The sequence below is a fragment of the Bombina bombina genome, unplaced genomic scaffold (assembly GCF_027579735.1).
Source record: "Bombina bombina isolate aBomBom1 unplaced genomic scaffold, aBomBom1.pri scaffold_1523, whole genome shotgun sequence".
Lineage (NCBI taxonomy): Eukaryota > Metazoa > Chordata > Amphibia > Anura > Bombinatoridae > Bombina > Bombina bombina.
In genome coordinates, this window is record NW_026513026.1 from 13,963 (window position 1) to 35,043 (window position 21,081).

General features: G+C 40.5%; 1 protein-coding gene across 1 annotated transcript; it reads right to left on the minus strand.

Moving 5' to 3' along the window:
- Window positions 1-968: 968 nt before the first annotated feature.
- LOC128644666 (zinc finger protein 707-like) lies at window positions 969-15,431 on the minus strand. The gene is made up of 5 exons (XM_053697189.1): window positions 15,338-15,431; window positions 14,416-14,552; window positions 9,835-9,961; window positions 1,937-2,050; window positions 969-1,096 (listed from the first exon to the last, which is right to left on the minus strand). The coding sequence occupies exons 2-5, from the start codon at window positions 14,470-14,472 to the stop codon at window positions 1,086-1,088; spliced, it is 309 nt and encodes a 102-aa protein (XP_053553164.1). The 5' UTR covers window positions 14,473-14,552; window positions 15,338-15,431; the 3' UTR covers window positions 969-1,085.
- Window positions 15,432-21,081: the final 5,650 nt, after the last annotated feature.

The following is a 21,081-nucleotide window of genomic DNA, read 5'->3' on the forward strand; positions in this document are numbered from 1 at the left end:
AGAATGTGTCATACCTCAAGCAGCAAAAGACTGCTCACTGTTCCCCCAACTGAAGTTAATTCCTCTCAACAGTCCTGTGTGGAACAGCCATGGATTTTAGTAACGGTTGCTAAAATCATTTTCCTCATACAAACAGAAATCTTCATCTCTTTTCTGTTTCAGAGTAAATAGTACATACCAGCACTATTTTAAAATAACAAACTCTTGATTGAATAATAAAAACTACAGTTAAACACTAAAAAACTCTAAGCCATCTCCGTGGAGATGTTGCCTGTACAACGGCAAAGAGAATGACAGGGGTAGGCGGAGCCTAGGAGGGATCATGTGACCAGCTTTGCTGGGCTCTTTGCCATTTCCTGTTGGGAAGGAGAATATCCCACAAGTAAGGATGACGCCGTGGACCGGACACACCTATGTTGGAGAAAAGTGTATTAATATAACTGAGATAAGGAGCAGTCTGCAGAGGCTTAGATACAGGGTAATCACAGAGGTAAAAAGTGTATTAATATAACTGAGATAAGGAGCAGTCTGCAGAGGCTTAGATACAAGGTAATCACAGAGGTAAAAAGTGTATTAATATAACTGAGATAAGAGGCAAGCTGCAGAGGGTTAGATACAAGGTAATCACAGAGGTAAAAAGTATATTAATATAACTGAGATAAGGAGCAGTCTGCAGAGGCTTAGATACAAGGTAATCACAGAGGTAAAAAGTATATTAATATAACTTATACAAAACTGGGGAATGGGAATTATCTTTTAAAACAATAACAATTCTGGTGCAGACTATCCCTTTAAATTAGCATTTATTAAGCAAAGTTTAAACAGCCCTTAAAGGACCACTCAATGCAGTAGAATTATATAATTAACAAGTGCATGATAAAAAGACAATGCAATAGCACTTACTCTGAATTTCAAATAAGCAGTAGATTTTTTTCTGACAAATTAATATTTTCTCAGATTTTCCGGCCCCCTGTATCAAGTGACAGTCATCAGCCAATCACAGACTAGTATACGTATACTAGTATACGTATACACGGTCAGCTTGTGCACATGCTCAGTAGGATCTTGTTCCGCAGAAAGTGTGATTATAAAAAGACTGCAAAATTTGATAATGGAAGTAAATTGGAAAGTGTCTTAAAACTACTGCTCTATCTGAATCATAAAAGTTTCTTTTGACTCGAGTGTCCCTTTAAGTGTTGAACTTGCAGTAATTCTTTTACAAATTGGTTGTGGGGGGAGTTTTTCCTTGTTTAGTATTACCCAATGAAATTGCTTAGTATGGTCTTTAAGTTCAGCTGGCTCACAAGTTGTGAGGTCTATGATTACGGCACAAGCCGAAACGCGTAAGGCCAGCCAGCATCATGTGTTCTCTGGTTACTCTGTTTTTTATTTGATGTTCTAATAAAGCTGGTTTTGCTTTATGGATGCTTCCAGGACTTTCTATTTTTCCCTTTAAGTATGTTTATTTTATTTGTTTGTGGTCAGCTACAGAGAGATATACATTAGCTCCAGCACAACATATTTCAGTGTGTAGCATGTTGCAGAGACAGTAATCTAAATCCCTCACAATAAACTACAGCCTCTCTAGGGCACTGGTGAAGCTGCGGAAATACAGAAACTGCAAAATAAATAATAAAATGACATTACGCTCGTGGCATTTTGCTCTTTTCGAAGCCAGATTATTCTTGTGAAAGTACAACACACTAAGTACTGTGCAAATCCAGATCTCATTGTATGGCATTTTCACAATAATACATCTGTCTCCGAAAAGAGCAAAATGCCACGAGCGGCCGCCATTTTCCTTATTCTGATACTAACGAAGGATACGAACGCACATCCCAATTACAAATGTATTATTAAACATAAACATTTTATGCAGAATTACATTTTAAATGTAATGTTATTTTTTTATAGTTTATTATTCATTATTGCTCACCTTTCCTAGTATCTATAAGATGTTCGTTGTCATTAACATGCTGGTACCCAGTCACATACGGCTCTTCCCCCTGTTCAATCTTCATGACAACTGGAGGTTTGCAATTGATAGTTCCTATAAAATATATATATAATTAGATAGATGATAGATAGTTGATAGAGAGATAGATAGATGGATAGATGATAGATAGTTGATAGATATATAGATAGTTGATTGATAGAGACAGACAGATAGTTGATTGATTGTTTATTGATAGATAGATAGAAGATATATATCTTTTACAAACAACTCCAGTCAGACTTCCAAATATTTTCTTAACAAAACTACAATCTATCAAAAACAACTATGTTTGTGGAAGGATAAAACCATGTATCAATAAGAATAATATGTATCGACCACTGGGGGATAGGGGCTTGGGTCTCCCTAAGATAATCACATATTACCACTCAATATGTTTACAAAAGATACAAGACTGACACAGAAACAGCACAACCAAATTATGGATTTCTATAGATTCACATATCCTTAGGACCCCCTCACCAGGAGCTATATGTTGGATTAAACTTGTTCAAAGACCCCCCCCCCCCCCCCGGTTACATGCATACCCTTTACTTCAGAACACCTTTTCCTTAAAGGAACACTGAACCCAAATTTTTTCTTTCATGATTCAGATAGAGCATGCAATTTTAAGCAACTTTGTAATTTACTCCTATTATCAATTTTTCTTCGTTCTCTTGCTATTTTTATTTGAAAAAGAAGGCATCTAAGTTTTTTTATTAGTTCAGCACTCTGGACAGCACTTTTTTATTGGTGGATGAATTTATCCACCAATCAGCAAAAATAACCCAGGTTGTTCACCAAAAATGGGCCGGGATCTAAACTTACATTCTTGCATTTCAAATAAAGATACCAAGAGAATGAAGAAAATTTGATAATAGGCGTAAATTAGAAAGTTGCTTAAAATTTCATGCTCTATCTACATCACGAAAGAAAAAAATTGGGTTCAGTGTCCCTTTAAGGAACGCATTGATTCACAGATTACCTAAGCTCTCTAGGTTGAGATCTCCCCTCTCACTTATATCACATAATGTAGCGTTAATAGGTGGTCTAGATATTACATTACAGTCCACAGACAGCTGGGAAATGGAACACACAATACCCATCTTCAAGCTGTTACATAATGGGAAAGTTAAAATGTAGACAAGAACTGAAACAGTACCTTAATGGGGGGTTTACAAACTGTCTTGAGATACATCACCTAATACCCACTTTTTCAGCTAAACAAGCTCTAACCCGAGACCTGACTCATTTTGAGCAAATGTGTCTAATAGCCGTTCCTTTGCGACATACTCTTACCTGGGCTAAAAAACTATTAATAAGAGAGGAGGTGGGCTCCCCACCAAGCTATATAGAGAGATGGCATGGGGAACTGGGAATGACATTATCTGACTCTGAATGGTTACATATTATATAATGCACACAAAAATCTTCCCACTCCACAAAATTCCTAGAACTTAATCACAAAATCCTGACAAGGTTGTACCTTACTCCTGCTAGATTAAAAAGCATATTTCCTGGAACATCAAACGTATGTTGGAGGGGTTGCGGTGAAAGGGGTACAATGTATCACATATGCAACCATTTTGGTTAACAAAATCATTCTTAAGGGTTCTACTAGGCCCAAACACTTACATATCTCTTGAACCTCCTTTGGCATTACTAAATCTCGTACCAAAACGTGTATATAAACTTGAGACTTATTCAATTCTCCCTGAACGCAGCCGGATCCCTTATAAATCACAAAAAGTCCCTACAAAGACCATGTGGGTAGAATTGATAGAAAACATAATGGTCCTTGAAGAATATGGGTACCTTAAAAGCCATAAACTCGATGTGTTTCAGGACATAAAACTATATTCGGAATCCAGTAAACAAACCTTTCAAACATCCCTGAATATGACTTAGGCTAGTGCCAGTGTGACATTAAGCATACATATCTTTAGTGAAATAATACATGGGCACTAAATCCCCCCTTTTACTCTCCTCTCCTTCTACCCCCCTCCTTTACTCTCCTCTCCCCTCCTTCTACCCCCTCCTTTACTCTCCTCTCCCCTCCTTCTACCCCATCCTTTACTCTCCTCTCCCCTCCTTCTACCCCCTCCTTTACTCTCCTCTCCCCTCCTTCTACCCCTCCTTTACTCTCCTCTCCCCTCCTTCTACCCCCTCCTTTACTCTCCTCTCCCCTCCTTCTACCCCCTCCTTTACTCTCCTCTCCCCTCCATCTACCCCCTCCTTTACTCTCCTCTCCCCTCCTTCTACCCCTCCTTTTCTCTCCTCTCCCCTCCTTCTACCCCCTCCTTTACTCTCCTCTCCCCTCCTTCTACCCCCTCCTTTACTCTCCTCTCCCCTCCTTCTACCCCCTCCTTTACTCTCCTCTCCCCTCCTTCTACCCCTCCTTTTCTCTCCTCTCCCCTCCTTCTACCCCTCCTTTACTCTCCTCTCCCCTCATTCTACCCCCTCCTTTACTCTCCTCTCCCCTCCTTCTACCCCTCCTTTACTCTCCTCTCCCCTCCTTCTACCCCTCCTTTTCTCTCCTCTCCCCTCCTTCTACCCCCTCCTTTACTCTCCTCTCCCCTCCTTCTACCCCCTCCTTTACTCTCCTCTCCCCTCCTTCTACCCCTCCTTTTCTCTCCTCTCCCCTCTTTCTACTCCCTCCTTTACTCTCCTCTCCTCTCCTTCTACCCCCTCCTTTACTCTCCTCTCCCCTCCTTCTACCCCCTCCTTTACTCTCCTCTCCCCTCATTCTACCCCCTCCTTTAATCTCCTCTCCCCTCCTTCTACCCCGTCCTATACTCTCCTCTCCCCTCATTCTACCCCGTCCTTTACTCTCCTCTCCCCTCCTTCTACCCCCTCCTTTACTCTCCTCTCCCCTCCTTCTACCCCTTTCTTTACTCTCCTCTCCCCTCCTTCTACCCCCTCCTTTACTCTCCTCTCCCCTCCTTCTACCCCCTCCTTTACTCTCCTCTCCCCTCCTTCTACCCCCTCCTTTACTCTCCTCTCCCCTCCTTTTCTCTCCTCTCCCCTCCTTCTACCCCCTCCTTTACTCTCCTCTCCCCTCCTTCTACCCCCTCCTTTACTCTCCTCTCCCCTCCTTCTACCCCTCCTTTACTCTCCTCTCCCCTCCTTCTACCCCCTCCTTTACTCTCCTCTCCCCTCCTTCTACCCCCTCCTTTTCTCTCCTCTCCCCTCCTTCTACCCCCTCCTTTACTCTCCTCTCCCCTCCTTCTACCCCCTCCTTTACTCTCCTCTCCCCTCCTTCTACCCCTCCTTTTCTCTCCTCTCCCCTCTTTCTACTCCCTCCTTTACTCTCCTCTCCTCTCCTTCTACCCCCTCCTTTACTCTCCTCTCCCCTCCTTCTACCCCCTCCTTTACTCTCCTCTCCCCTCCTTCTACCCCCTCCTTTACTCTCCTCTCCCCTCATTCTACGCCCTCCTTTAATCTCCTCTCCCCTCCTTCTACCCCGTCCTATACTCTCCTCTCCCCTCCTTCTACCCCTTTCTTTACTCTCCTCTCCCCTCCTTCTACCCCCTCCTTTACTCTCCTCTCCCCTCCTTCTACCCCCTCCTTTTCTCTCCTCTCCTTCTACCCCCTCCTTTACTCTCCTCTCCCCTCCTTTTCTCTCTTATCCCCTCCTTCTACCCCCTCCTTTACTCTCCTCTCCCCTCCTTCTACCCCGTCCTTTACTCTCCTCTCCCCTCATTCTACCCCGTCCTTTACTCTCCTCTCCCCTCCTTCTACCCCGTCCTATACTCTCCTCTCCCCTCCTTCTACCCCGTCCTATACTCTCCTCTCCCCTCCTTCTACCCCCTCCTTTACTCTCCTCTCCCCTCCTTCTACCCCCCTCCTTTACTCTCCTCTCCCCTCCTTCTACGCCCTCCTTTAATCTCCTCTCCCCTCCTTCTACCCCGTCCTATACTCTCCTCTCCCCTCCTTCTACCCCTTTCTTTACTCTCCTCTCCCCTCCTTCTACCCCCTCCTTTACTCTCCTCTCCCCTCCTTCTACCCCTCCTTTTCTCTCCTCTCCCCTCTTTCTACTCCCTCCTTTACTCTCCTCTCCTCTCCTTCTACCCCCTCCTTTACTCTCCTCTCCCCTCCTTCTACCCCCTCCTTTACTCTCCTCTCCCCTCATTCTACCCCCTCCTTTAATCTCCTCTCCCCTCCTTCTACCCCGTCCTATACTCTCCTCTCCCCTCATTCTACCCCGTCCTTTACTCTCCTCTCCCCTCCTTCTACCCCCTCCTTTACTCTCCTCTCCCCTCCTTCTACCCCTTTCTTTACTCTCCTCTCCCCTCCTTCTACCCCCTCCTTTACTCTCCTCTCCCCTCCTTCTACCCCCTCCTTTACTCTCCTCTCCCCTCCTTCTACCCCCTCCTTTACTCTCCTCTCCCCTCCTTTTCTCTCCTCTCCCCTCCTTCTACCCCCTCCTTTACTCTCCTCTCCCCTCCTTCTACCCCCTCCTTTACTCTCCTCTCCCCTCCTTCTACCCCTCCTTTACTCTCCTCTCCCCTCCTTCTACCCCCTCCTTTTCTCTCCTCTCCCCTCCTTCTACCCCCTCCTTTACTCTCCTCTCCCCTCCTTCTACCCCCTCCTTTACTCTCCTCTCCCCTCCTTCTACCCCTCCTTTTCTCTCCTCTCCCCTCTTTCTACTCCCTCCTTTACTCTCCTCTCCTCTCCTTCTACCCCCTCCTTTACTCTCCTCTCCCCTCCTTCTACCCCCTCCTTTACTCTCCTCTCCCCTCCTTCTACCCCCTCCTTTACTCTCCTCTCCCCTCATTCTACGCCCTCCTTTAATCTCCTCTCCCCTCCTTCTACCCCGTCCTATACTCTCCTCTCCCCTCCTTCTACCCCTTTCTTTACTCTCCTCTCCCCTCCTTCTACCCCCTCCTTTACTCTCCTCTCCCCTCCTTCTACCCCCTCCTTTTCTCTCCTCTCCTTCTACCCCCTCCTTTACTCTCCTCTCCCCTCCTTTTCTCTCTTATCCCCTCCTTCTACCCCCTCCTTTACTCTCCTCTCCCCTCCTTCTACCCCGTCCTTTACTCTCCTCTCCCCTCATTCTACCCCGTCCTTTACTCTCCTCTCCCCTCCTTCTACCCCGTCCTATACTCTCCTCTCCCCTCCTTCTACCCCGTCCTATACTCTCCTCTCCCCTCCTTCTACCCCCTCCTTTACTCTCCTCTCCCCTCCTTCTACCCCCTCCTTTACTCTCCTCTACCCTCCTTCTACCCCCTCCTTTTCTCTCCTCTCCTTCTACCCCTCCTTTACTCTCCTCTCCTTCTACCCCCTCCTTTACTCTCCTCTTCTTCTACCCCCTCCTTTACATTCCTCTCCCCTCCTTCTACCCCCTCCTTTTCTCTCTTATCCCCTCCTTCTACCCCCTCCTTTACTCTCCTCTCCTTCTACCCCCTCCTTTACTCTCCTCTCCCCTCCTTCTACCCCCTCCTTTTCTCTCTTATCCCCTCCTTCTACCCCCTCCTTTACTCTCCTCTCCTTCTACCCCCTCCTTTACTCTCCTCTCCCCTCCTTCTACCCCCTCCTTTACTCTCCTCTCTTCTCCTTCTACCCCCTCCTTTACTCTCCTCTCCTTCTACCCCCTCCTTTTCTCTCCTCTCCCCTCCTTCTACCCCCTCCTTTTCTCTCCTCCTTCTACCCCGTCCTTTACTCTCCTCTCCCCTCCTTCTAACCCCTCCTTTACTCTTCTTGGAATCAGGGTTATGGAAACAGAAAATGTATGTCCCACAACACACAGTAGACGCAGACATCCTCAAACTTGGTCCTCTAGAGGTTTTGGAACTACATTTCCCATGATGCTTAGCCAGCAGATCAGCTCATCGTGGGAAATGTAGTTCCAAAACCTCGTGCTTGGTATCTGATGCATTATGAACAGCAGCACAGTCCTTAACAATCTGAGTGATTGGCACCATTTGTTATTTTTATTAAACTTGATTTTGTGTTTATGTATTCTTATGTTTTTATTTGCATTGCGTTACTTATGTGAATAAAGATAATACTAAGATATTGTAGTCGACTATCTGCACTACTCATCTACCAACCCGGAGCAAAGACTATGAATAATCGGACATTAATGAACTGAGAACAAGATATCTTTTTATTGATACCATGTAATAATGCTTGCACTTCTTTCTTTCTTTGTTATTTCAAAACATTAATAAAAATTATAAAAAATAAAGATATATAGATAGTTGATAGATAGATATATAGTTGATTGATAGACAGATAGTTGATTGATTGATAGTTTATTGATATAGATAGATAATTGATTGATAGAGTTTATTGATTGATAGATAGATAAATAGATTGAGTGAGCTTGGATATTCAATACAACCTCAAACGTCCTATATATTCTGAATATTGCATATGAATACTTGGCCTCCCGAGTTAGAATGTTTGTCTTTGTTCATATACACATAATGGCTCAGTTTTATCCCTTCAGTTTAGGGTACTGCTGCACTATGGGTAATGTAGTTCATGAGCCCCTTCCGGCCACCGTAGTGATGCACAAATACACCCTAGTGCAGTTTATCATGTAGCAATTCTCTCTCATTTCTAAAGATTCTCTCTTCTCACTTAATTTAAAAAAAAAAAAGTTTAAAAAACAAATGTAACCCCTTCACTACTAAGTTTTTTTCATCGGATAAGCCAATTGTGAGATTTGTTTGCTGCTTACAATGAAATACTAATTTTAACTCACATTTCAATAAGTTACCCACACGAGAAAATACATTTTTTGGAACATGACCAGCAGATAGCATAAAACTGCAACAACAAATATAACAGTAAAACGTACACTTTAGTAAACAACGTTAAAAAATTGCAGAGGGTAGCTGCATTTGATATACAAATTAATATAAAAGCGCCACTTTGTGCTAGTGCAGAAATAAAAGCAGTTTTTGTCACTTTTACACCTTTATTTTAGAGAGTGACTTGCCCACTATAAAATAAACTCTACTGAGGGTCTCTAAACATTTATAACGTGCCTCTATACACCGCATTCAACAGTAAAACCCCTTGTTGTGTGAGCTTTACTATTTATTATTCTTTGGGGGGGGGGCTTGGTGCTTCCCAGGACCCATCACCATTTGAAAGAGCAGGGAATTCTAATGAAGGGTCTTGGAGGTCTATGGCTATTAAAGGGACAGTCAACTAGAAAAAATATTGTTTAAAAAGAGAGATAATCCCTTTATTACCCATTCCCCAGTTTGTATAACCATTACTGTTATAATAATACACTTTTTACCTCTGTGATTACTTGCACGGGCCCTTGCAGCATATGTGCGTATGCAGATAAAAACAGTGATAACTTATACTTATTGCAAAAATGCTTCTATTTAAAACTGAAATGCACTCATGCACATTTCAGTTTTGATCCTTCTATCCCTTTAACAGACAGCTACTCCCGAGACCCGTTGTCACTGTGATGTCACTGCACACACATTTGCGGTGATGTCATTGACACTCCCTTTAAAAGGATAAAACAATTCTTGCTTTTGTGTAAAACTTGTGCTTTGTCCCACACTCTGCACAAAGCCCGAAAAAACATAAACACGTCATCTGTTAAATAGGTGGTTCAGGCAACTATCAGCATTTTACAAACCAAGGTTGTAATTTATACACAAAAGCAAAAGGTGTTTAGTGCCCTTTTAAGGCTTGGGAGCGCTCTCCACTACGTACCGTCTGCTTGTAGTGCCGGAAGCAGCATTAGATCGGCGATCGCCATTCATGACAAACAAGGTTGCTCCTGCTCACTGTGCACGACAACAGGCGGATCGGCCTAAACTCCAATAAACGCCCTGGGCCTTTCAGTTAAGATTAAATCGTACCTAGAGACTGCAGGGTTCTGAAGTTGTCCATTATAACATCCTTGTAAAGCGCCTTCTGCTCTTCTTCCAAACTCTCCCACTCCTCCTTTGAGAAGTAAATTGCAATTTCATCAAACTCAGGTCGTTTCTTTTAAAGAAAAAAAAGAAGAAAATATGAAATAAAAACTCATGGAGACGAATAAGTTAATCACAATGACATAACCTTAAAGGGACAGTAAAGATAAAAATAAACGTTCATGATTAAGACAGAAAACACAATTTTAAGCAACTTTACAATTCACTTAAATTATATAAATGTACACAGTATATTTATATTTACACTTTCCGAGGCACCCGCTCCTACTGAGCATGTGCAAGAATTCACAGACTATACGTATATGCATTTGTGATTGGCCGATGGCTGTCACATGATACAGGGGGAGTGGAAATATACATAACTGAAATTTGTCAGAAAAAAAATCTACTACTTATTTGAAATTCAAACTTAGGTCTTTTGCATTGTCTTGTTATTATGCATCTATTGGTTAGGCTGTTCTACTGTGTATAGTGGTCCTTTAATTACAATTTATTTGATAAATCACATCTTGTTTTTATTAAATATTAAAGGGACAGGCTACAATAGAATTGATGTTGTTTAAAAGATAGTTAATCCCTTTATTACCCATTCTCTAGTTTTGCATAACCAACACAGTTATATAAATACACTTTTTACCTCTGTGATTACCTTGTATCTAACCCTCTGCAGACTGCCCCTTATCTCAGTTATATTAATATACTGTTTACCTCTGTGATTACGTTGTATCTAACCCTCTGCAGACTGCTCCTTATCTCAGTTATATTAATACACTTTTTACCTCTGTGATTACCTTGTATCTAAGCCTCTGCAGACTGCTCCTTATCTCAGTTATATTAATATACTTTTTACCTCTGTGATTACCCTGTATCTAACCCTCTGCAGACTGCTCCTTATCTCAGTTATATTAATATACTTTTTACCTCTGTGATTACCTTGTATCTAACCCTCTGCAGACTTCTCCTTATCTCAGTTATATTAATATACTTTTTACCTCTGTGATTACCTTGCATCTAAGCCTCTGCAGACTGCCCCTTATCTCAGTTATAATATACTTTGTACCTCTGTGATTACCTTGTATCTAAGCCTCTGCAGACTGCCCCTTATCTCAGTTATAATAATATACTTTTTACCTCTGTGATTACCCTGTATCTAAGCCTCTGCAGACTGCTCCTTATCTCAGTTATATCAATACACTTTTTACCTCTGTGATTACCTTGTATCTAAGCTTCTGCAGACTGCCCCTTATCTCAGTTATATCAATACACTTTTTACCTCTGTGATTACCTTGTATCTAAGCCTCTGCGGACTGCTCCTTATCTCAGTTATATCAATACACTTTTTACCTCTGTGATTACCTTGTATCTAAGCTTCTGCAGACTGCCCCTTATCTCAGTTATATCAATACACTTTTTACCTCTGTGATTACCTTGTATCTAAGCCTCTGCGGACTGCCCCTTATCTCAGTTATATTAATATACTTTTTACCTCTGTGATTACATTGTATCTAAGCCTCTGCAGACTGCCCCTTATCTAAGTTATAATCATATACTTTTTACCTCTGTGATTACCTTCTATCAAAGCATCTGCAGACTGTCCCCTTATCTCAGTTATATTAATATACTTTGTACCTCTGTGATTACCTTGTATCTAAGCCTCTGCACACTGCCCTTTATCTCAGTTATATTAATATACTTTGTACCTCTGTGATTACCTTGTATCTAAGCCTCTGCACACTTCCCTTTATCTCAGTTATATTAATATACTTTTACCTCTGTGATTACCTTGTATCTAAGCCTCTGCACACTGCCCTTTATCTCAGTTATATTAATATACTTTTTACCTCTGTGATTACCCTGTATCTAAGCCTCTGCACACTGCCCTTTATCTCAGTTATATTAATATACTTTTACCTCTGTGATTACCTTGTATCTAAGTCTCTGCAGACTGCCCCTTATCTCAGTTATATTAATATATTTCTTACCTCTGTGATTACCTTGTATCTAAGCCTCTGCAGACTTCTCCTTATTTCAGTTATATTAATATACTTTTTACCTCTGTGATTAACTTGTATCTAAGCCTCTGTCGACTGCTCCTTATCTCAGTTATATTAATATACTTTTTACCTCTGTGATTACCCTGTATCTAAGCCTCTGCAGACTGCTCCTTATCTCAGTTATATTAATATACTTTGTACCTCTGTGATTACCTTGTATCTAAGCCTCTGCAGACTGTCCCTTATCTCAGTTATATTAATATACTTTTTACCTCTGTGATTACCTTGTATCTAAGCCTCTGCAGACTGCTCCTTATCTCAGTTATATTAATATACTTTGTACCTCTGTGATTACCTTGTATCTAAGCCTCTGCAGACTGCTCCTTATCTCAGTTATATTAATATACTTTGTACCTCTGTGATTACCTTGTATCTAAGCCTCTGCAGACTGCTCCTTATCTCAGTTATATTAATATACTTTGTACCTCTGTGATTACCTTGTATCTAAGCCTCTGCAGACTGCTCCTTATCTCAGTTATATTAATATACTTTTTACTTCTGTGATTACCTTGTAGCTAAGCCTCTGCACACTGCTCCTTATCTCAGTTATATTAATATACTTTGTACCTCTGTGATTACCTTGTAGCTAAGCCTCTGCAGACTGCTCCTTATCTCAGTTATATTAATATACTATTTACCTGTGTGATTACCTTGTATCTAAGCCTCTGCAGACTGCTCCTTATCTCAGTTATATTAATATACTTTTTACCTCTGTGATTACCTTGTATCTAACCCTCTGCAGATTGCCCCTTATCTCAGTTATATTAATATACTTTTTACCTCTGTGATTACCTTGTATCTAACCCTCTGCAGACTACCCCTTATCTCAGTTATATTAATACACTTTTTACCTCTGATTACCTTGTATCTAAGCCTCTGCAGACTGCCCCTTATCTCAGTTATATTAATATACTTTTTACCTCTGTGATTACCTTGTATCTAACCCTCTGCAGACTACCCCTCATCTCAGTTATATTAATACACTTTTTACCTCTGATTACCTTGTATCTAAACCTCTGCAGACTGCTCCTTATCTCAGTTATATTAATATACTTTGTACCTCTGTAATTACCTTGTATCTAACCCTCTGCAGATTACTCCTTATCTCAGTTATATTAATATACTTTGTACCTCTGTAATTACCTTGTATCTAACCCTCTGCAGATTACTCCTTATCTCAGTTATATTAATATACTTTGTACCTCTGTGATTACCTTGTAGCTAAGCCTCTGGAGACAGCCCCCTGATCACAGTTATATTAATATACTTTGTACCTCTGTGATTACCTTGTAGCTAAGCCTCTGGAGACAGCCCCCTGATCACATGACATTTTATTTATTATCTATTGACTTGCATTTAGTACTGTGTGGTGCTGACTCTTAAATAACTCCTCGGGTGTGAATACATTGTTATCTATATGGCCCACATGAACTAGCAGTCCCCTGTTGTGTAAAGCTAATAAAGCATGTGATAAGAGGCTGTCTATAGTGGCTTAGAAACAGGCAGAAATTTAGAGGTTTAAAGGTTATAAAGTAAATTAATATAACAATGTTGGTTGTGTAAAGCTGGGGAATGGGTAGTAAAGGCGTCGTCTATCTTTTTATACTATAACAATTTGAGTGTAGACTGTCCCTTTAATGTTGGGGAAGCAAAGGTCCCTTTAAAGATGAAGACGCTTATATTTACTGATATTCTGGAAACAGAGGGGTTAATAAGGAGGAATTCCAGTACCAGGAGACACCTCTGATGAAGGAGAGATTAGAGAATACAATTTTAATAAAGTTTCAGATGTTCTTCGTTTAAAAGCAAGTAGGTAGACTGAGGAGCCTGCACAGATCAAGAGCTCAATATGGCAGCAGATTTGCTTCTAACAATGTAACATTGTGAAAATCCTACTGCCATCTCGTGCTCAAAAGCATTAGTGCAAATCTGCGGCCATATAGCTCTCCAGACAAGCTCGCACGGTGCCTACGTATTCTATTCAACAAAGAATAACATAAGAACTAAGTAAACTTCTTAACAGAAGTAAATTGGGAGCTTTCCTAAAATTGTCTAAATCAAAAAAGAAAACAAATTGAGTTTTACATTTAGATATAATTAAAGGATTTCTAGACACGAAATACAAAACTGTATTATCTATTTGTTCTTTTATTTTGTATTCTGATTTTAGTTATTGATTTTGTCATTATCAGAGCTGGAAATGCCCCCTGCTTACTACTCAAAGCTAACCCTGCTACATATCTGTCCATAATTAGCTTTAAATGATAACAACAGTACAACAATGCATTTTATACTACTATAATGATTGTGGCCAGCCTTGTTTTCAGCAGACTAGAGCCCAGATTGTCTCCCCCAAATCGGACAAATAATGGGTGAAGTTTGGCTAGTAAAAAACAATTGCAGCAAACAAGACATGAATAAAATACAGCAAACAATGGATTCTATTCCTTACCTCTCTGTTGACCTTGTGGATATTTGAACGTCCACTGACAATTTTCTTAGACATCATAAACAACGTATTAAGTGCTTGAAGAATAACGAGAGATTCTTTTGTGAGTCATTTGTGCTGAATTTCACAATAATCTCAGCCTGAAACAGTAAAATACATAAAATCATTTTATAATGTATTGCAGTATTTCTCTGTATAAGCAGATTTTTCTGTGCTGAGAAAAAAAATGTTTTCATGATTAAAAGGGACAGAAAAGTTAAAATGAAACTTGCAGGATTCAGACAGAACGTGTAATTTTAAGGCTTTTAAATTCTCTTCTATTTTCAAATGTGCTTTGTTGGTATCCCTTGTGGAAAAAGAACACACACATATCCCACACTAGTGGGAGCTAGCTAATTGGTGCCTGCACACATTTGTCTCTTGGTATTGGCTAACTAGTTGTGTTCCTTTAACTGTCACTAACTGTCATGAGCAGAGAAAAAAAACAAAAAACCTAGGTTATAACATGGCTGCTTTATGGGCACAAACTAATAATATTTTAGAAAATACATCTGCATATTAGTCTTCTTGGGCTTCTCTTTGAACACACCAGCACTTATTGGGTATCCCTTTAAGAGGGTTGGTCTTATTTCAATCAATGTTATAGACAGTATAGCAAGGAGATCAGGAGAGGATAAGCCTGAGATTTACCATGGGGCAGACACAAGACGATCTACTTTACAGCTACAAAACAAACATAAGAAAGAAAACTACTTTTTAACCCATTACTTGCCAGAGCATTGCAAGGTATCGCATCTTTAACAAACAACTCATGAAGTTCTGCAAATCTATTGACAGACCAACAAATAAGAGGAGCCCATTGCATTAGAACGTACTTGTATCTCCCATCCTGGTCAAAGTGATTCCGGAATCCCAATTCACTAACCTGAATGAAGTTTCAGAACCGGTAGAAAACTCACAAAACGCACTTTAGGCTTCCGTGTCACACAGAGGAGAGAGAAAACCTTCCTCTCTGTAACCAGACAGACGGGGGTATAGCAGCCTGCCCATAGTGTAACACAATCAACTGCTGTGTCTGTTATCTAACGCTGGCAGCCACTTATAGCTACGGGCATGAACCAGCCCTAGACATAAAACCGTAACAAGGTAACGCAGATAATGAGGTTGGGAGATTAGCACATTTAAGAGCTTTAAAAACAGACCATAGACTTACAATTTGGATATAAATCAGTAGACTTAAAGGCACAGTACACTACTTGAGATTGTAATATACAATGTTTAATTGTGTATAGTAAAACAACTTTGCAATAAACTTTCATTAACTTTTAAGTTTTTGTTTTTTTTAGTTCCCAGAACTGAAAATGTGCACTGCTGACATCTTAAGGCTAAACCTTTTATTTATCTGTCTGTAACTGGCTGCAGCTGATAACAAAATGCAATACTAGGCAGATTTTGCTAACAGAATGACAGTCTAGCCTTTTCTATTCCAGGCCTGGATTGGCTATACCAAAGAAGGTAATTGTTTAGGGGAGATTGGCCAATAAAAAAAGATGCAGTAAACAAGGTGTTAATTTGTTTTTAGTGTTTAGATTTGACTTACTGCATGGAATATAAGATATCAGGCTGTTAAATCTAGGATAAGTAACTTACAACACGGTGATGCCGATTACTTTATACAAACTCAGGGTAATTGGGAAGGTTGCGCATATACAAGGGAGCAAACAACATAAATAAAGTATATCACAAAGTTTTAGTTTTTTTTATTACATATAAACATGCAATAATACAATCTCAAGGTGATTATCCCTCTAGGCCCAGATCACAAGTGGCGCTCTAATGATAGTGCACGGAGCGATATCAGTAGCGCTGGACTGCGCTTAAATGAGTGCGCAAATTGATATTACAAGTATATGGTAAAGAAGAATAACCAGAGAATGTGTAGAGCGGCAAACATCCCTTTAGCGCCCCCTGTACTTTCAGTGGATATTGCGACTGCTCTAAACATCACTAATATTACAAATTCATGGTAAAGAAGAATAACCAGAGAATATGTAGAGTGTCAGATATCCCTTTAGTGCCCCCTGTACTTTCAGTGGATATTGCGACTGCTCTAAACATCACTTATATTACAAATTCATGGTAAAGAAGAATAACCAGAGAATGTGTAGAGCGGCAGACATCCCTTTAGCGCCCCCTGTACTTTCAGTGGATATTGCGACTGCTCTAAACATCACTTATATTACAAATTCATGGTAAAGAAGAATAACCAGAGAATGTGTAGAGCGGCAGACATCCCTTTAGCGTCCCCTGTACTTTCAGTGGATAATGCGACTGCGCTAAACATCACTCATATTACAAATTCATAGTAAAGAAGAATAACCAGAGAAGGTGTAGAGCGGCAGACATCCCTTTAGCGCCCCCCTGTACTTTCAGTGGATATTGCGACTGCTCTAAACATCACTTATATTACAAATTCATGGTAAAGAAGAATAACCAGAGAATGTGTAGAGCGGCAGACATCCCTTTAGCGCCCCCTGTACTTTCAGTGGATATTGCGTCTGCGCTAAACATCACTCATATTACAAATTCATGGTAAAGAAGAATAACCAAAGAATGTGTAGAGCGGCACACATCCCTTTAGCGCCCCCTGTACTTTCAGTGGATATTGCGACTGCGCTAAACATCACTCATATTACAAATTCATGGTAAAGAAGAATAACCAGAGAAGGTGTAGAGCGGCAGACATCCCTTTAGCGCCCCCCTGTACTTTCAGTGGATATTGCGTCTGCTCTAAACATCACTTATATTACAAATTCATGGTAAAGAAGAATAACCAGAGAATGTGTAGAGCGGCAGACATCCCTTTAGCGCCCCCTGTACTTTCAGTGGATATTGCGTCTGCGCTAAACATCACTCATATTACAAATTCATGGTAAAGAAGAATAACCAAAGAATGTGTAGAGCGGCACACATCCCTTTAGCGCCCCCTGTACTTTCAGTGGATATTGCGACTGCGCTAAACATCACTCATATTACAAATTCATGGTAAAGAAGAATAACCAGAGAATGTGTAGAGCGGCAGACATCCCTTTAGCGCCCCCTGTACTTTCAGTGGATATTGCGTCTGCACTAAACATCACTAATAATACAAATTCATGGTAAAGAGGAATAACCAGAGAATGTGTAGAGCGGCAGACATCCCTTTAGCGCCCCCTGTACTTTCAGTGGATATTGCGTATGCGCTAAACATCACTTATATTACAAATTCATGGTAAAGAAGAATAACCAAAGAATGTGTAGAGCGGCACACATCCCTTTAGCGCCCCCCTGTACTTTCAGTGGATATTGCGACTGCTCTAAACATCACTTATATTACAAATTCATGGTAAAGAAGAATAACCAGAGAATGTGTAGAGCGGCAGACATCCCTTTAGCGCCCCCTGTACTTTCAGTGGATATTGCGTCTGCGCTAAACATCACTCATATTACAAATTCATGGTAAAGAAGAATAACCAGAGAAGGTGTAGAGCGGCAGACATCCCTTTAGCGCCCCCTGTACTTTCAGTGGATATTGCGTCTGCGCTAAACATCACTCATATTACAAATTCATGGTAAAGAAGAATAACCAGAGAATGTGTAGAGCGGCAGACATCCCTTTAGCGCCCCCCCGTACTTTCAGTGGATATTGCGACTGCTCTAAACATCACTTATATTACAAATTCATGGTAAAGAAGAATAACCAGAGAATGTGTAGAGCGGCAGACATCCCTTTAGCGCCCCCTGTACTTTCAGTGGATATTGCGTCTGCGCTAAACATCACTCATATTACAAATTCATGGTAAAGAAGAATAACCAGAGAAGGTGTAGAGCGGCAGACATCCCTTTAGCGCCCCCTGTACTTTCAGTGGATATTGCGTCTGCGCTAAACATCACTCATATTACAAATTCATGGTAAAGAAGAATAACCAGAGAATGTGTAGAGCGGCAGACATCCCTTTAGCGCCCCCCTGTACTTTCAGTGGATATTGCGACTGCTCTAAACATCACTTATATTACAAATTCATGGTAAAGAAGAATAACCAGAGAATGTGTAGAGCGGCAGACATCCCTTTAGCGCCCCCCTGTACTTTCAGTGGATATTGCGACTGCGCTAAACATCACTCATATTACAAATTCATGGTAAAGAAGAATAACCAGAGAATGTGTAGAGCGGCAGACATCCCTTTAGCGCCCCCTGTACTTTCAGTGGATATTGCGTCTGCACTAAACATCACTAATAATACAAATTCATGGTAAAGAGGAATAACCAGAGAATGTGTAGAGCGGCAGACATCCCTTTAGCGCCCCCTGTACTTTCAGTGGATATTGCGTATGCGCTAAACATCACTTATATTACAAATTCATGGTAAAGAAGAATAACCAAAGAATGTGTAGAGCGGCAGACATCCCTTTAGCGCCCCCTGTACTTTCAGTGGATATTGCGTCTGCGCTAAACATCACTCATATTACAAATTCATGGTAAAGAAGAATAACCAGAGAATGTGTAGAGCGGCAGACATCCCTTTAGCGCCCGCCGCCCCCTGTACTTTCAGTGGATATTGCGTCTGCTCTAAACATCACTTATATTACAAATTCATGGTAAAGAAGAATAACCAGAGAATGTGTAGAGCGGCAGACATCCCTTTAGCGCCCCCTGTACTTTCAGTCGATATTGCGTCTGCGCTAAACATCACTTATATTACAAATTCATGGTAAAGAAGAATAACCAGAGAATGTGTAGAGCGGCAGACATCCCTTTAGCGCCCCCTGTACTTTCAGTGGATATTGCGTCTGCACTAAACATCACTCATATTAGAAGTTGAAAGTTAGAGCAACTTGAGACCAGTGTTCACGCGACATTTTGTAAGCGGCCCAGCAGCGAAACAGTTACTTATGGAACCACACCCTGCAGTAAGCAAACACTATACAATGTAGACTGTACAGTATAGGTCCCTTAATAACTGCTTAACTGCTACTCATACAATGCGGCCTTAGAGGGAACACTCACTCACGAACACTCACCATGTAAAATATATTAAAATAAAGTATATATATGTATATATATATATATATATGTATGTGTGTGTGTGTGTGTCTTTGTGTCTATGTGTGTAAAATATATGTGTATCATTAAAATACAGTAAATACTTTAAATGGGTTAAAAAGGTATATGACATACATCAAGGTGTATGATTGGGAAGGGCTCAAAAACAACTAGATGTGTACGCGACAGAATTATAGAACACAAAAGTTCTATAAGAATTAAAAATCTAAAAGCTCCAGTCGCTGAACACTTTTTAGAAAAAAATCACGCCATAAATCAGCTCCGTTTTCAGATAATTGACCATGTCCCCAAATTACGTAGAGGAGGGGACAGGGAGAAAATGTTAAAACAAAGAGAGGCGTTCTGGATTCATGAATTGGGTACCATGCATCCCAATGGCATGAATAAAGACTGGGATTTATCAGTGTTTCTTTAAGTACATTATTTCTGGATTAAATTGGTGGGAATCAAAATCCTTCACAGGATATATCTAACTGCATGCACTTTAAAATCTAAAATTTAAAATCTAACATTGCAATTTAAATCCTAATATTGCACTTTAAAAATGAAATTTAATATCAAATATTTTTGTATAAAATGCCTTTTTCTGAGTAAACTTTGTATATAATGATTATGAATTAATTCAGTATATATATAAAAAATGAATTAATTTGGTATATGAAAGGTTAATTATTTTTTTTACCTGTCTATATATATATGTGTGTTTTTAGCGCCATCTGGTGGTTTATTGGTATATAAGGTGTTTGAATTCATTGTACACACTAGCTTGACAAAGGGACAGAAGTCCCAAAACGTTGCTGCCTTTTTTCCTGCTGTCTCTACAATAAATACTTTATGCTGTCACCTCTTGTCGTTTTGAGCCCATGTGAGAGATACAGTACCCAAGAAGTGACATAATATATATACAGGTAGTGATACACATATTTACATAATAGGCGCCAAACCATCTTCTAGTGATCCGCCCGGTTCAGTGCAAGTCTCAAAATGCGGCAAAGACGGCGTGATGACGTCACGCGTGACCGGAAGCCAAAACGAGGCTAAGTTTGGGAGTCATGGTAACGGTAAACATAGCACCGTGTACCATAGAGCAGAGCGAGGCGGAGTACTAGGGGGGAGTATGCACAAGAGACTGTGCAAAACGGAAAGGCAAAGGGGAACTTAAATACACCCAAATAAATACAAATAGTGAAAAAAAAAAAAAAAAAAGGAAACAAATAGTAAATGCAAGATAAACAACAACAAGCACGAGTGACAGTGTCAGAAAGATATATATAAGGCAGCACATAGCATACTTCATGTGCATAAAAATGCTGCTGGGGAACAAGTAGTCAATTAGATGTATAAAAATACATAACCACTCTATACAATAGGAGTATCAAAGGGAGACTACAGGGGATAATATCCAGACAATGAAAAATGCTGTTTACATTTAGACAAAGCTAATATTTAGCAGTGATCATAGAAGCCATGATCACATAATGAATACAGAGGACCTGCAAAGGAGGGTACACACTAGAAACCTATGTACAATTATAACATAGGTAGAAGATTAATGTGGACATTCA

Bases quoted from the DNA above. Each gene is read 5' to 3' on its own strand.
- LOC128644666 (XM_053697189.1), bottom strand. From the start codon at position 14,472: ATGATGTCTAAGAAAATTGTCAGTGGACGTTCAAATATCCACAAGGTC. The intron at 9,962-14,415 runs GTAAGGAATAGA...TTTCTTTAAAAG, and splicing joins TCCACAAGGTCAACAGAGAG to AAACGACCTGAGTTTGATGA. The intron at 2,051-9,834 runs GTACGATTTAAT...TATATTTTATAG, and splicing joins CAGAACCCTGCAGTCTCTAG to GAACTATCAATTGCAAACCT.